Genomic DNA, 17355 nt, shown 5'->3' with positions numbered 1-17355 from the left:
ATGGAGTGAAAAGAGAAATGTGGGTTGTTCAGTAGCCAGTCAATGGAGTGAAAAGAAAAATGTGGGTTGTTCAGTTGCCAGTCATTGGAGTGAAAAGAGAAATGTGGGTTGTTCAGTAGCCAGTCAATGGAGTGAAAAGAGAAATGTGGGTTGTTCAGTAGCCAGTCAATGGAGTGAAAAGAGAAATGTGGGTTGTTCAGTTGCCAGTCATTGGAGTGAAAAGAGAAATGTGGGTTGTTCAGTAGCCAGTCAATGGAGTGAAAAGAGAAATGTGGGTTGTTCAGTAGCCAGTCAATGGAGTGAAAAGAGAAATGTGGGTTGTTCAGTAGCCAGTCAATGGAGTGAAAAGAGAAATGTGGGTTGTTCAGTTGCCAGTCATTGGAGTGAAAAGAGAAATGTGGGTTGTTCAGTAGCCAGTCAATGGAGTGAAAAGAGAAATGTGGGTTGTTCAGTAGCCAGTCAATGGAGTGAAAAGAGAAATGTGGGTTGTTCAGTTGCCAGTCATTGGAGTGAAAAGAGAAATGTGGGTTGTTCAGTAGCCAGTCAATGGAGTGAAAAGAGAAATGTGGGTTGTTCAGTAGCCAGACATTGGAGTGAAAGGGGAAATGTGGGTTGTTCAGTTGCCAGTCAATGGAGTGTAAAGAGAAATGTGGGTTGTTCAGTAGCCAGACATTGGAGTGAAAGGGGAAATGTGGGTTGTTCAGTAGCCAGTCAATGGAGTGAAAAGAGAAATGTGGGTTGTTCAGTAGCCAGACATTGGAGTGAAAGGGGAAATGTGGGTTGTTCAGTAGCCAGTCAATGGAGTGAAAAGAGAAATGTGGGTTGTTCAGTTGCCAGTCATTGGAGTGAAAAGAGAAATGTGGGTTGTTCAGTTGCCAGTCATTGGAGTGAAAAGAGAAATGTGGGTTGTTCAGTAGCCAGTCAATGGAGTGAAAAGAGAAATGTGGGTTGTTCAGTAGCCAGTCAATGGAGTGAAAAGAGAAATGTGGGTTGTTCAGTTGCCAGTCATTGGAGTGAAAAGAGAAATGTGGGTTGTTCAGTAGCCAGTCAATGGAGTGAAAAGAGAAATGTGGGTTGTTCAGTAGCCAGACATTGGAGTGAAAGGGGAAATGTGGGTTGTTCAGTTGCCAGTCAATGGAGTGAAAAGAGAAATGTGGGTTGTTCAGTAGCCAGACATTGGAGTGAAAGGGGAAATGTGGGTTGTTCAGTAGCCAGTCAATGGAGTGAAAAGAGAAATGTGGGTTGTTCAGTTGCCAGTCATTGGAGTGAAAGGAGAAATGTGGGTTGTTCAGTTGCCAGTCATTGGAGTGAAAGAGAAATGTGGGTTGTTCAGTAGCCAGACATTGGAGTGAAAGGGGAAATGTGGGTTGTTCAGTAGCCAGTCAATGGAGTGAAAAGAGAAATGTGGGTTGTTCAGTAGCCAGTCATTGGAGTGAAAGGAGAAATGTGGGTTGTTCAGTTGCCAGTCATTGGAGTTAAAGGAGAAATGTGGGTTGTTCAAAAACCAGGGATGATGCCGTACTCAAGCTATTAGTCTTGTGCAGTTGCAGCCAACCCAGAGAGGCTCTTACACAAGCAGCGAAAAGGGGAATCTGTGAAAGGATGTTGAATTGGATTGATTGAGCCTTCATGTTTCTGCTCAGAGCTGTTGAAATTGTAACTTGGATAGACTTAGAGTCCATTTGAAGGTGTAGACATGATCTCCAGCTTAAGAATAACTCATGACTATTTCTGAAAGGTAGCTGGGTTTATTACCTGGTCATTGTAGGGATTACAAGCCCATGTTGCACATGGTTTTGAAAATTACTTTTGGATTGTATGCTAAGTATTGCGCAGTAGATGAAAGACTTTCACCAAACAAATGAAAGTAATGGATCTATTCCTTTCACTGCAGTGGCTAAATTTTAAATCAGAATACAATCTGTTGATCTTAAGTTACACTTAGACTCTCGTCCTGTGCTAACAATGAAGATAAACACTTTGTCTATATTTCCTCACATTATCCGACTTTGTGGCACATTGTATCACTGCAAGCAAACAAAGGCCGTTGGTTGTGTGTATGCGGTGTCTACAACACTAGCGATTGCCTCACAAAGAGAGGATCCTGTCAGAGTCTATTATTACCGGCAGGTGTGAGATATCGATCCCAGGGCCATTATTATTTACGCTCTGTACTCGATGTACAGTCTAGTCACGCGTGCATCATCATGTAGACTGACAAAACACTCGTAACATCCACGCCCGTAACACTGGCACTTGATTGGGATCAGTCACTTGGAATATGGTGGCAATCAAGAAATTTGGCGCAATATCGTACAAAATTTGAAAAATGATTTTCCTGAAGCCTTGAAGGTGAATATATTGCTTGGTGTGATATATGGCCAATTGTGAGTGAAATGGAACTGAAATTAACAAAAATGGTTACCAGAGGTGTCAACATGGCCAACATTTGTTGGGCAAACATGGTCACCAGTTGGCGCTTGGAAGACTTGTCCTGCATCTGAAGGAAGCAATATAGTGGCTTCAGACAGAGATATGACATTTAGTGTGATTTGTAGGCAAAGATGTGTAAAATGACCCTCCACATGATTAATAATGAATGTCTGGGGACTAAGTCGTCAAACATCGTCCATTGAACAAAGGTGCTGCTTGATTTGTTAGAATTATTCATAATGGTCTGGCGATTTACGGTTGAAAGTGATACAGACATGACTACAGGTAATCAATATACCGTATTCGACGTAATAAGCGCCCACCTCTAATAAGCGCCCACGGCCATATTTGCTAATATATTGGCTTGTAAACAATCCCAATAAGCACCCCTTCCGATTAATCAATGTACACAAGACTTATTTATTCACCTATAATACGCACTCGAGTGTTATATGCATCCTTAATTATGGGCAATCAAATTCTGGAAAAATATATCTGTAGTATATAAACATTTCAGGCTGTCAGCATAAACCATGAAATTTATCTTTGAACTCAGCTTTTTTCCCCAAAATAATATTCTGATAAGAGCTCCCTATTTCTAATTTTGAAAGTGCCCTGGGCGCTTATTACCTCGAATACGGTAATTGAGCCAACATACATGTACCCAGCAGTACGAGGTATTGAGCCAACATACATGTACCCAGCAGTACGAGGTATTGAGCCAACATACATGTACCCAGCAGTACGAGGTATTGAGCCAACATACATGTACCCAGCAGTACGAGGTATTGAGCCAACATACATGTACCCTGTAGAACTAGGTATTGAGCCAACATACATGTATCCAGTAGAACGAGGTATTGAGCCAACATACATGAACACTGTAGAACGAGGTATTGAGCCAACATACATGTACCCTGTAGAACGAGGTATTGAGCCAACATACATGTACCCAGTAGAACGAGGTATTGAGCCAACATACATGTACCCAGTAGAACGAGGTATTGAGCCAACATACATGTACCCTGTAGAACGAGGTATTGAGCCAACATACATGTACCCAGTAGAACGAGGTATTGAGCCAACATACATGTACCCTGTAGAACGAGGTATTGAGCCAACATACATGTACCCTGTAGAACGAGGTATTGAGCCAACAAACATGTACCCAGTAGAACAAGGTATTGAGCCAACATACATGTACCCTGTAGAACGAGGTATTGAGCCAACATACATGTACCCTGTAGAACGAGGGATATTCCTTCAACACAAATTGAGTCCCAGGTTATCTTTATGTAAATGTAGTCTCTCCTACACCACATCTGCCCCACACTCCTTCATCACTACCCCATTCATCTCAAGGTTTGACTGATATATTTCTGATGTGACACAACTCACTTGTCAGACATGTGGTAGAGCGTCCGCCCGGAGAGCGGAAGGTCTGGGGTTCGATCCCCGGCCGCGTTAACCAAAAGACGTTAAAAGATGCTACTTGTTGTTACCCTGTCTGGCGCTCGGCATTAAAGGGCTCAAACAAGGACTGGATGGCTCGGAGTCAGTATACTGTGTCTGAGTGGGGTATTCATGTTACACTGCGGCATGGTATCTCAGTGAGCTAGCACTATAAATCGGCATCAGTCCGGACTAGTACAAGCAGCCACACACACACGTGCATGCACGTCGCTATATAAGTGCAATAATCTTGGACGCGAAGTTAAACCCAATTTCACCTCACCTCACTTGTCAGACGAGTGAGTGAACGTTGTTTCATGCAGTACTTCAACTGAAGTCTAAGATCAATTAGATCTGTACCAGATCCACCAGTGGTTGGAGCATGATCACCCCTCCACACAGTCTGGGTACAAAGACACACCATCAACCAGGTCATACATTGCCATACCAAGTGTCATGGACAACGGGTTTGTCTGGACCCGGCCTCACAACATGATATCGCTGCTGTAGTATTTCTGGCAACATATTCCCGGGGCAAGGGAGTTAACTGACTATAAAAGTCCAGTTTAAACCCTTGCCGAACTGGGCTGGAATTATGGAGTTATATTCTGGCTGGAGTGCAGCGTAAGCAACTCGCACACTCTCGCTCACTCATTCCCACAGTGAATCAGCCTTATGGGCCCGTACACAGTTCAACCAACAGTGCTGCTTTGAACACATTCAAGAAATTATATTTTTCTCCCCAATATTTAACTTGCTTGTTCAGAAAGTGAGACTGTTATGAGCAGTTATCCCCATGGATTTGTACAGAAAAACATAAAGGATTTGCTGACATTAAATTCGGAAATTGTCAATTTCTTTTTGTCAAAAATCGTACCAGATCATTACAGATAGTTGCCACTGCTATTGGCCAAGCCTTATGTCAGTGTTACCCAATTAAATTCTTTATTCAGCATTTGATGACTCCCAGAGGAAATTATGCTGTATAATTTTGGGTAATATTACTGATTAATAGTCCATTTTCAGTGTGGCAGATTTATGTGTTATCGATATTGGCATATCTAAATCAACTCTTACTCTCTCCAACACAGGATAGATATATGAACGTAATATCAACGTATGTCCAATGAAATGTCACATAAGATGGACAAGGTTACTTTGCTCCCTGATTGATTTATAGCTATTGGTCAGATATCCCTAACCATGAATAATATCACAGAATTGTAAAGAAAATTGGGTGAATAGAAGTGCTGTGTCAACGGAGAGGTCATCTGGTGTCTAAATGACCCACGATGGCTGTTGATGAGTCGAGTCGGGCATCAGCTGAATGAGGGAGATCACAAATTAGCTGTGTCAAGTTATGCCCCTCTTGAGAGTGTCGTGCTCATAAAAACTGGGAGTGACAGGAAAAAGAATAAAGATTCAAATAGCCCTATGGCTTTGTGAACCCCTGGTGAGGATTTAAAGACATTGAATGACCTATAGGATCATAGCAGCATGAAGGGTCACTCTGGCTCTTTTAGGAGCTCAGTTATTTCAAGGGTCAACTTTCCACTGGACAGTGTTTGAATCACTTTTAACTTGAGCCTGAACAGTTGTGATGGATGATGTTAGCCTTCCTCCTTAATCCAGGGAACACATCTTTTTAACTTGCTGACTTAGGTTTATTTGAATCCAATATTTTAACATCATTAGCATAGGGCAGGTTTTTTTCTCTGTCGGGCTATTTCCTGCTGTATGGAATGCATGGCATTCTGTCCTGACGCTGCAGCGTAGCGTGGATAAAAAATAACTGTGGTATCCGTAGATGCCTGGCAAGTAAGTCAAACCTAGTTTTTGTTGGATTGCAAGGGAAAGTGAAGTAATCTGTCCTGTTGACACGTTGTGAGGACGGTGAGAGGACGGTGAACGTGCAGGTCAGAGAGACGCACTTTTATTGCATTCTCTGTGGAGAAACCCTGAAAGGTATGTCCTGGATCTAAGCAAGAGAATGTCACACCTCCTATTTCTGTCACCCCATCGGCTGGTGACAGCAGCTTTATTTATCGCGCAATTTTACACCCTCCCATTTTGATCAAATTAAAGGATTAAACTGTGTTGTGGTTTAGGCATTTGTGACTTGTGTTAGTGAATGAAGTGTGGAGATAATTAATTTTTTATAACTGTTTAAAAGGAAAATTCAGACATTATTTCACAATATAAGTGCCTTGGGATATGTAATTACTCTCAAATTGTGGCGGTAGTATTTGTGTCTTGGGTTTGAATCCCAGATTTGCCCTGATTATGATACTTGGTTTGTCAGCACCATACCCTTGGGTTCCGACACAGTTGTAGATGTCTATGACCTGGGCCACTTTCTCACACAACAAGCTGACAGACTGGGATATGACTAAAATGCTGTAAAACAACATCAAACCCAACTCATTCACAGTTTATCAGCTCTGTATCTAACGGGTCATGAAAGGAGAGGATAGAAAAATGAAATGGAAACAAAACAGTGGATCAATTTAATGCAGCTATAACGTTGCATAAAACCAGGCAGCACCCCAGCAGCGGAACTGTGCCTCGTTCACGACGCTCGTCTGATATAGCGTGTCATCAGAGTGTCATCAAGAACAGTCGTGTTACGATTGCCGCGTTATTGATCACCCGCTGAAATCACCATTTCAGAAAAAACAAATATTACGAGGCTTAAAAAAGAGGTTTTCTGCTTGAATCAATTCTCCTCTCTACATTTAGACAGTATTTTGTGCGACTCTAGTGCAAATCTAATCACAACCAGACTAATGCTATCAGATTCGTCATATATGCAATAATGCATAACTTTTTTACCCATTACCATGAATGCCCATAAAGACAAGATTAGCTGAATTGCAGAAATATTGAATTAATCGTAATTACTTCAATATCCTTCATATTCCAGTCAGATTATCATTGATTACTTAAAAGAAAAACGACGACGAAAAAGAATAAAATGCATCCTATATTGAATATTTCATAATTGCTGTGCCTTTGAATGAAATGGTTTGTGATTCTACAAAGACTGGCCTGGCAACAAAGGCTTGTGTGTATCTAAGTGTAGAGCGGAGCCGTCAGCCGGTCATTAGACCTCAATTATCTTAGCCCTTATTAATTGTAATTATCAAAAAGTGTGACGAGGACAGCCCTGCCACAGGTGCAGATAAAGTGAATTGTCTCATTAACGAGTGGTGATAGAGATGGTAGTTTTTGGTAGAGGATAAACTGACTAGCAGTTCTGGTTGGCTTGCCTTCTTTGTGCAAGGCTTTATGCAATCAATATAGTTCAGACCCAAACACTGTGTGGTAGAACCCTGGCCTGGCCCTCTCAAATTTGATTTCCAAGCGATTTTATCAAAATGGAATTCTTGAAAATTTTCTGAAGCAGGAAATACGGCCATGACAGCCAGTGTTATCCAATTTTATGAAACTTAGGAAAAAAAGGGTAAAAATCTATCACACACATGCTGTGAAATTTGCTGCACGTTTCCATGAGGTATATCTAAAATTCATGAAGTTTTTAGCCTTTAAAATTGTGTATCAGCAGCTAATCGAGGAATTGCATGCACATGTGTGCACATATTGATAAATGGATTGCCAGAGATTTTGATTACACTTGTCTGGAGTCTATCTTGACGACAAAGGTCTGGCCAATTTCAATAGCCAGGGAGGAGAACTAGTGAAGTCCTTCGTGTACGGCAAGTTCCATCACCGGACAGTGAAACCTTCACACCAGTACAGCACAGAGACATCTCGCTATCTAATTGCATTACCCTTGAATACAGTAGAATCATACAGAACTCACAGATGCCCATGATACCTACACAGACTATACATTTGAATTAAATTAACATCACTGCAGACCCCGAGCGTTTCAGTCGCTCCTTTCTCCCAGTGACAGGTCCTACAACACTGATGTTCATAACCAGGCTATCATGATAGCGTTCATTCTGAATATGTATTCTCTTGATTAGGCGTTGCATTGATCGTGATTAAACCTTGAAGTTTGACGAGCCTAAGGCATTCCAAGGCTAGCCCTATCAGTGTGAACTGTGTATTTAACCATACCAGCAGGCAGGGTTGAGGGGCTCGCGTGGAGCATTGAGACGTAGCCTATCGGTCTGTCTGTCGCTCACTGGCGTAAGGCCAGTTACAGACACTGTTACAGCGTGGTCTGTCGGGCCGCAGTTATTGTGTTCACTCCGTGAGGCGTTCCACTCACTTCGGACCTGTCAAGGAGAGATCTCTGTGTATTTAGGTTGCTCTCGTCATAGGGAGTGGTGGAGCTTCATCTCGTGGATCTATTCTTGCTTGGAGTATACATCTGGATTCACTAATGTTTTCTACAATGTGGATAACCCTTGTGATATGCAGTTGCTGACTTGGGAACTCACTTAGGTCAGTCCTCATGTCTTTGTTTTGGTTTTCCATTTTCAATCAGTAGCCAGTGGTAGTAACGCTGATTTATTCTTTTCATGTGTAACTTTGTATCGTCAGTTGGGACGTAAATACAGATATACCTGAGTGTTGAGTCATACCAGAGGCGTGCTCACTCCTGCTCTCCCAGGTTTGTGTTGTGTTTATTCCACCAGTTATTAATATGGGGCTGAGATGCCTGCGTCTTGACATGCAAATGTGTCTTGTCAGGTAGTGTGGGAAAGGGCTATTCATCCATGTGAAGGATTTAGAACTCTGTGACATAGATGACCTATTTAACAGTGAGTAGCTAGGTGTGTGAGTGCAAACCACTGGAGGTTGGCTCGAGACACACGTGTGTAACATGCTGGCCTAATACACACCATGTATGTTGTGATCGGGATATCGGCTCCTGTAATTAAATTACTTTCAAGAGCTACAGCACACACTGATACCTTAGGAGAAAGTGAAGGATGTGTTCCAGTATTTTACCCAAAAGGCACCAGGTGTAGTCAGATGTATCTTTATAGGTAGAAAGTGTTTGTCAGAAAACTTATCAATAGGAAACAGAAAGCCCTATCCTCTTTGTTGAATTCAGATTATTTTTTGCACACTACATTAAGCTCTTTCTGCTTATAACCAAGTGTCATAAATTATTTCTGGTTGATAGTATTTGTAGAAACTTGGTACTCATGAGGGTGTTTGGACAATAAGAAATATCTCATCTTATCTGACAGACTGTTTGTCTAGTCTCGTGTAAATCTGGAAGGACAACTTATTTCCTCCCTAAATCTTGGCATGTTACATTTACCAACCGTCTGAACTCTGGGCTAGATTTAGTCAAAGAATATTTACTTAACCTCTGTTTTAATAATACAGCTGATCGGTGAAACACTTGCTGGGTCAATGTAGACAGTGGTTAATCTAAGTCAGGACAGTGACTTCTTCTTGTGATGGGGCGTCAGGTAGCCTAGTACTTAAAGCGTTGACTCACATGCCGAAGACCCGGTTCGATTCCGCACATAGGTTCAATGTGTGAAGCCCATTTTCCAGTGTACCCTGCCGTGATATTGCTGGAATATTGCTAAAAGCGGCGTAAAACCATACTCTCTCACTCACTCCTCTTGTAATGAAACTGCGTACAGTAACATCTTGATTTATGAAAGGGTGGAGGATGTTACGACCTTGTGTTTTACCACCCAGCTTTAGTGTGACTGATTTTACAGGTTGAGTGTTTGGCAATATTTTTTGTACTGTTGATAGGATAGCATGTAATCCTAGATTATTGTAAAAGGTGTAAGATCTAACGACATCAAAGGATGAGAGTCATTTGATGGATGCAAGCATCATACACCAGTTAGTCACATTTTTCGGTTACTACTTGTCTCAAAAGAACTTTTTGTTCACACTATATCAACTTAGCATTAATAGCAATCTCATTATGTGTCAATACGTCATGCATGCCATTCTGCTACCTTGGCGTCGAGATGCATATTCATGTTTTCAACATTAGTTTGTTCATGTCCATAGTCTTAGTTCTTAGTTTAAAGAGGCGTTGGTAGCCTAATGGTTGAAACATTGCCTCATGACACAGAAGACCCAGTTTAATTCCACATGGGTAAAATAGAATAAAAATGTTTTTGGTGTCCCAACTGTGATATTGCTGGACTGTTATTGAGAGTGGCATAACAACAGCCTCACTTCCTGTTTTACCCAATGCCTTCTTTGTGGCAATATCTTAACCACACCATGCAGAAATGTTCAGGAGGACTTTTTCGATAATTTGGTGTAAAATTGTTCTAAATCTCTCCTATATCATATTCACCCCTTGACAGTAAAATCATGTTCACTCGAAACAATTTACACCACTTCTTCCATTTCACCCATAGCTACCCCCTTCCTCTGTTGATTACTTCATCCCCCCCCCCCCCCGCCCCCCCCACCTCACCTGTGCTCACCTGCCGAAGTTTCTCCAGCTGTATCCCCCACACACTTGCAACAAATTACACAACCTCTGCGTAGTCTCTCCCCTTTGTGTGATCCCCATCTCAATCTCCTCCTTGCATTGTAAAGCGATATTGCTGAGTGCGATGATGAAAACAGAATCCATATTTCCCTGCCAGCCTTTTGTACAGGCCTGTTTATTTTGTTGCTTGATATTTGAAGATGGTTTGTTGATGGTGCAGTATTGACACACAGCAAGAAGATTCTCTCAAGTGAGAGTTCGCCGGTAGATATGAATATTATTCCATCTTAAACATACATCAGAACGTTCAAGAACTTGCATGAGAAGACAGCATCGATTGCATTGGCCTGATCACTGTTTGTTGAATAACCGCAGCTCAGACCAGGAGTGTTATTGATACTTATATCAGCGAATGTGGAATAACTCCCCTGCCTAATCAAGATGTGCATATCAATCTGTCAGTTTTATTACCTTTGTTTATGGTCGATCAATATTGGGTTTTGTCCAGTCGGTAATTATGTTCACAGACTGAAATAATGATATCTCTCTTTCCAGGTGTGTAATGGTGCCAATAATCTTGTGGTAATGTGTAGGGTTGTGTCAGGAGCCAGGTAAACGAGTCCGACTGCTGGAGTTTGTTTACCGCTGCACGATGCACCAGGCTTGTGCAGTATCTGCAATCATTGATCTACCAGGAGCTGTTGTTGCGAGAACGTTGTTGTGTGTGGGGTTGGCGCAAGACGTGATGCACGCATGCAATATTCATGCTATAGGACATGTTATGGTTAATGCCGATCTCAGGTGATTAATTAGCTCATTAGGAAGTCAAACATATTGTCTGGCTTCCTCTTGAGAAAGATGGGTAGGGACTGTGTCGGAACAGCAGGGAGGTTATTGGAACAGCTTGGGAGGTTTCAGTTTGAATTGTAATGGGTTAGACATGTAAAGCTGAGATTACCACAGATCTTGAAGGATTTAAACATGATCAATGTCATGCATATTCCCAGCTTTTGTTGGTGCCATCATTACAGCATCAGTTCATCAGTATAAAGTCAATAACATTGAAAGAAACCGGACTAAATCACAAATATCTGTTCGGCCGCAGGATGCTGTAACTGTATTAGACATTGAGCTGGAGCTGTAGGGCTGTTGCTAATTCAGTCCTTACAGCATTGAGCACACAGACAGGTGTACATGGAAGACATAGAAATTTGGATGTTTGAGGATTTTTTCTGTCAACCCTTGTGGCTTTGCAAATATAAGGTCATTTGCATTTCAAGTTTCATTTTGCCTGTTTGCCTGCTCATTGTGAGGAAGTGTTTCAAAATATTTTTGTACGGGATCATTTGGTGAATGTGAAAAGAGAAGAATTTTATGTGGGTGTTTTGTGTTCACTGAGGTTGTCATTCCTTGAATGGTGGGTCATTGACAGTGTGATAATCCAGTAGGCATTGAAAAAAACAGACTGGAAAGATTGTAACAAGTTTTGTTAGATAGGTTGGATTATTTTTTTTCTCATGCCTTCCTCATTGATGAGTCAATATAGCCAGTTGACAACTTGTATATCATTAGGAGAGAAAATATTGACAGAATGTAAAAGGACGACTGTGTGTAGGGTTGATCCAGCATCTCTGCAGCATTTGCATCATTGGCGCTGGTAGACGAGTGGTTAAAGTGTTCACTTGTCACATCAGTCACAGGTTCTATTCCCTATTGGTTCAATGTGTGAAGCCCATTCTTGGTATTCCGACCATGATACAGCGGGAGTGGTGATATTAGCAGTGTTAAGCTTTCCCCACTCACTCAGTATCACACCAAAGGCATCAAGACCTTGCTTAACGAACATAATGTATTCTGATGAAATCTGAATTTGATCAATTTGGATGCAAAATACTTAAAGAATTTTATTGTATTTTCAGGTTTAGATGAGATGGTGAGAGGTCAAGGACAACCATGACCCCCTGGCGAGTGCTTGTGGCAGTGACAATTATTTGTGTCATTTGCCCGTGTGTTGAACTATCAGCAGTCCGATATGAGGTTGCCAGCTTTGAGGGTAATGAAGTTTTCAACCACCTTGTTTGGAACAGAGAAACCCAAACGATCTATATTGGGGCTGTGAACGTGATATACAAACTTGATCAAGATCTTAATAAGCTGACAAATGAAACAACAGGACCTCAGGAAGACAATCCAAATTGTCCGCCTCTTATATCAGAAAATATCTCAAAATGTTCCTTGAAAAGAACAAAAACTGATGCTTTCAACAAAATTTTAGTAATCGATTACACCCACCAGCGCCTGATAGCATGTTTTAACCTCTACCATGGCTACTGCGAGAAATACCACCTGGATGACATTAAAAAGAAGGATGACATCCAGCATATCCCGATTGTATCCAACATGATCAATGCTTCGTCTTTTGCATTTATTGCCCCGGGACCCGCCAAGGAGCCAGGTGGAATTCAAGAGGAAGTTTTGTACGTTAGTGCTACCTGGTCCACTCAGGGCCTTAAGGTATACCGTGACCAGATCCCAGCATTTGCCAGTCGAAATTTGGACACTTTCAAACTTGGGATCAAGAATTTCCGTAAGTCAAGAATTGAGATCGAGTCGCAACAACGTGACACTTTTCCGGTTCGCTATATTTACGGATTTGGATCAGGAAAGTTCAGCTATATGCTGACAGTCCAGAAACAGGGAGCCCAACTGGATAATTTCATCTCAAAAATATTCCGTGTGTGTCAAAACGATGCTGCATTTTACTCGTACACGGAAGTGGAGCTGAAGTGTATGTACGGACAGACCCACTACAATATTCTGCGTGCGGCCTATGTTGGCAAGGCGGGGAAGAACCTGGCCCAGGGACTGAACATCCCCACAGTGGAGGACGTCCTGTATGCTGTGTTTTCTCTGGGTGAGAGCTACTCCAAAACAGCTCTGTGTGTCTATCCAATGAGGGAAGTGCATAAGTCATTCACGGAGAATATTCAGTCGTGTTTTCAAGGCATCGGCAACACAGGACCCGACCATATAGTCGGATCAGGATTATGCGTAAAAGCGGTAAGTGGCAGTTTTATTTTGAGTCTTACTTCTTGTTTGTTTGAAGGACTTGACTGGTCCAGTGGTGTAACTCCTGCAATGATGTGTCCCTTAGCTGTGCCAGAATCAGATGGTGGTGGGTTCGAAGCCTAGATTTACCCTCACGGTGATCCAGTGATGGGAAGTTTCAGGAAAGTCGTAAATGTCTAAGACCCGAATCGCTTTGGGCTTTTCTCCCACAATGCTGACAGGCTTGACATGACTGAAATACTGGTGGAAGTGGTGTTAAGCCCGACTCTGTCATGTTGGCATGTATCGCTGTTGCCACATTGTACACTACTGCCTGAGACAGAATTGCCCACGATGAACTCAATTTAATTACTCCCTCTCAGTAGCTACATAACATGATTTCAGACATCCTCTTGCATAAGTCTGTCTAATCTGACGACGCATGATCTGTCTCAAGCACCATATCAGTCTCATAACTTCCATGCTTGTCCAAACTTTCCACTTTGACCATTGACCTTTGACACTTTTGGCTGCCTGTCAAGGGTCATTTGACCCTCTGGGCGTAATGCTTACAGCTCGAGTTGAATTGAGACGTGAGGCATGTAGCGATTTTTGATTATATACTCTCCGTCTCATTTAGGCCTGATCATGATATTGATTGGCTGCCTTGTACGTCTCATCCAAGCGTTATGAAATATTCATTATGTGGAAGAAAGCTTGTTATAGTTAAGGTGTCACTGAGATCTGACTGTCAATCAAGTCCATTGTATGTAAGCATAGGACCAAATCTGTCATGTTTACATAGGTTTGAGTATTCATAGTGAAACGAGATAAAATGATTGAGATAACGTAAAAAAATGCTGACTCAGTGAAACAAGATATGCCTGAAGTAGAGAAGGATACCAGTAGTGTCTTTGTCATTAGGTCTGTAGGTACTAGGAAAAAAGTTTTAATGTTCTGAAAATGTGTAGGAATTGTTTAAACTTTAAATCTTCTTCAGATGGAGTCAGATGGACATTTTCAAGTTTATAGTGGTATCTCATAACACGTGGTTAGTTTCTGACGGGCAGATTTGCCCTGATTGTGATCCTTGCTCTGTCAACACCATGCCACTGCTGGCTGAGGTTCACCAAAATGGAAACATTGTCGACATGTTTCACTATAGACTGACACAGCCTGATGGTGTTTGGCCTTTCTCTCAAATCAAACTGATATACAGCTGAAACACTGTACAAAGTGCTGTTAACAAACTCACTCAGTATATTTCCACTGCTCAGAAATACTAATTGTTTGTTCAAGATAGATTGACACAAATATAGTTTTTTTATTTTGTAGTCATTTACACATAAAAGTATTGAACCGAATGCTCTTTATTTATTTTAAAGGTAAACTATTGTGTCATGTTAAGAAGAATGTGCAAGCTTTAATTAATTTTTCACAGCTATGATATGGTCTTGTCGACTTTTGGGTAAAAACGTTGCCACATTTTCTGTATTCGATATTTGAATATCATCTAGACAGCATTTGTTTTATTCATGTCTGCAAATCCATATGTCTGTCAAGCTGTTCTTCATGCATGGAAATAGTCCATGGTTGGTCCTTACAGAGTTAAGGCCAGATGATGTGCTCTACATTCAATAGGAGAGATCATTGTTACTGGAATATGTGTAGCACAGCTTACGCCACTGGCTGCGAGTCTTCCCCTGTCAAATTTGTCATTGGATTAGCCATGAGCTTCACTGTTTTATTCCACCAAGATCGGCACATGATAAACTACCATCTTTCCAATGAACTGTCTAAGATCTCTGTGTTTCCTTCAGTCTGATCAAGATGGCACTAGGCAGGGTCTTGCGATAACCTATTGAAGAAATCGATCGTCTGAAAGCCCTCTCTGAGTGTAGATGTGTTTCTCTTCTCTCCTGAATTTCCATAAAGAGGTATTTTACGTTGGGGAACATCTCGCGATTAATCCTGTGTTTTTTCAAGATGTGGCTGCCTATGGATTAGTTCCCTGGTTATGTTGATCTGTTTTTACAGCAAGTTCGCGTTAAACTTGAGTCGTAATCAATGTTAAAGATGCAGCTACCGATCGTAGACGTCAAAGACTCAACTCTGTAAATATTCTGTGTACGCTCACGACAAGCCATGCTGTCAACTTCTCTAGCCTTGAAACATGGCTGACAATGAAACCTTTTAATTTTTTTCAATCTTTTTCCTGGAGTCCATTTGTTCCATTTCCGCTTCTTCCCTTTACGCTAAACTTAGAATTTTGTATTTTGTTAGGACACATTGTAGAACATACTTTTTTTTATTGTTGACTAAGTCAAGGTGAAGGTTATAAGATAAATAAAAATGAGGTTATTTTAGAGGGAATAGATTCTTCACTGGGATCAAAGGCAGTAACTGTTTGTGTTGTAGTTCCAAATAAATGGTTCATCAAGGCAAGATAATGACCCATTCAGTTCAGTCTTCTTAAAAACCCACTGGAACTTGGTGTAAACATCACAACTACTTTGGAAACAGACAGTATTTTAAATTCCAGAGCTGCCAGAGTCAGGCAATAACATTTGCTATCACTTTGCAAAGAGGTTTCTGCCATGGCTCTTACAGTTGAACCTTGTGAATATAAACACAGTCCTTACAGTTGAACCTTGTGAATATAAACACAGTCCTTACAGTTGAACCTTGTGAATATAAACACAGTCCTTACAGTTGAACCTTGTGAATATAAACACCGTCCTTACAGTAGAACCTTGTGAATATAAACACAGTCCCTACAGTTGAACCTTGTGAGTATAAACACAGTCCTTACAGTTGAACCTTGTGAATATAAACACAGTCCTTACAGTTGAACCTTGTGAATATAAACACAGTCCTTACTGTTGAACCTTGTGAATATAAACACAGTCCTTACTGTTGAACCTTGTGAATATAAACACAGTCCTTACAGTTGAACCTTGTGAATATAAACACCGTCCTTACAGTAGAACCTTGTGAATATAAACACAGTCCCTACAGTTGAACCTTGTGAATATAAACACAGTCCTTACAGTTGAACCTTGTGAATATAAACACAGTCCTTACTGTTGAACCTTGTGAATATAAACACAGTCCTTAAATTTGAACCTTGTGATTATAAGATGTAGCCCTTACAGTTGAACCTTGTGAATTCGGGGCTTACAGTCTCACTCACTCACTCACTCACTCACTCACTCACTCACTCACTCACTCACTCACTCACTCACTCACTCACTCACTCACTCACTCACTCACTTACCTCATTGATAGAGCGAATGGCAGCAGACTTCAGCAAATGAAAAAGGTTTTGCCTTCTTCACATTTATATAAGAGATAGAACCTTTTTCTGTATTTTTCCTTTTACTCTTAATGAGAGGTAATCAAGCCTCAAGAAAATCAAGCCAGTCCACGGAAACATTTTCATATCATTAACAAAGAAAGTGCCTTTGAGAGAACGGTTATACATTCTGGCGATGGTGTAGCCTTGCATGCACACAAGCAGTCTCTATCGGAAACTGTTATATGGGGTGGACACCACTGGTCTCCTCCAACAAATCTACTGCTCATTCTAGACCCAAAGTGTATGTGACTGATTGACACTAGTGTCAGATTAACGAACCAACTATTGAGTCCCACACCATCTGCATTTTGATCAGATTAAACCCAATCTGGATTATAAAAGATATTCAAGTCTAATCAGCATTAGAAAAAATAAAAGAGGGAAATGTATTGTGTAATAAAAGATTTCCTAGACTGTATGTTAGCCTGTAGACACCTGTCCATCCATGTCTGGTGGGTTCTGTGGGTTCAGAGTTGACCCAGGAACTCGGCAGTAATCTTGTCTCAGAATGTGGGGCCTACATTCCTGTTTGGCTGTTTTGGCTACATTCTGTCTGCTGTTTGAAACCTGACTCCACTCAAACCAACAGGGGTCAAGACTGACCTTATCATCAAAGAAAGGTCAAAGTAGATTGTCAAATATTTACCTTCTTAAGAATTCACAG

The 17355-nt window shown here is 41.3% G+C and overlaps 2 protein-coding genes across 9 annotated transcripts in view; both read left to right on the top strand.

The window, feature by feature from the left end:
- Window positions 1-17355, top strand: part of LOC124119250 (plexin-A2-like) — a 233609-nt gene that overhangs the window by 39255 nt on the left and 176999 nt on the right. For 3 of the 8 annotated variants that reach the window (XM_048396988.1, XM_048396989.1, XM_048396984.1), the window contains exons 1-2: window positions 7991-8301; window positions 12205-13345. In XM_048396988.1, coding sequence (XP_048252945.1) covers window positions 12239-13345 — 1107 coding nt within the window. In that variant the 5' untranslated portion in view covers window positions 7991-8301; window positions 12205-12238. Of the gene's footprint in view, window positions 1-7990; window positions 8302-12204; window positions 13346-17355 lie in introns of those variants that run through there. The other 5 variants (XM_048396985.1, XM_048396986.1, XM_048396987.1 and 2 more) reach the window with 2 other exon arrangements.
- On the top strand, window positions 3092-3805 carry LOC124119248 (annexin A7-like). The gene has a single exon (XM_046481690.2). It carries the CDS (start codon window positions 3092-3094, stop codon window positions 3803-3805), a length of 714 nt encoding a protein of 237 aa, XP_046337646.2.

This window comes from Haliotis rufescens, unplaced genomic scaffold, assembly GCF_023055435.1.
Source record: "Haliotis rufescens isolate VD_foot unplaced genomic scaffold, xgHalRufe1.0.p SCAF_16, whole genome shotgun sequence".
Classification (NCBI taxonomy): domain Eukaryota; kingdom Metazoa; phylum Mollusca; class Gastropoda; order Lepetellida; family Haliotidae; genus Haliotis; species Haliotis rufescens.
Note: the sequence above shows the minus strand (reverse complement) of the source record. Positions and strands in the feature narration are given on the sequence as shown.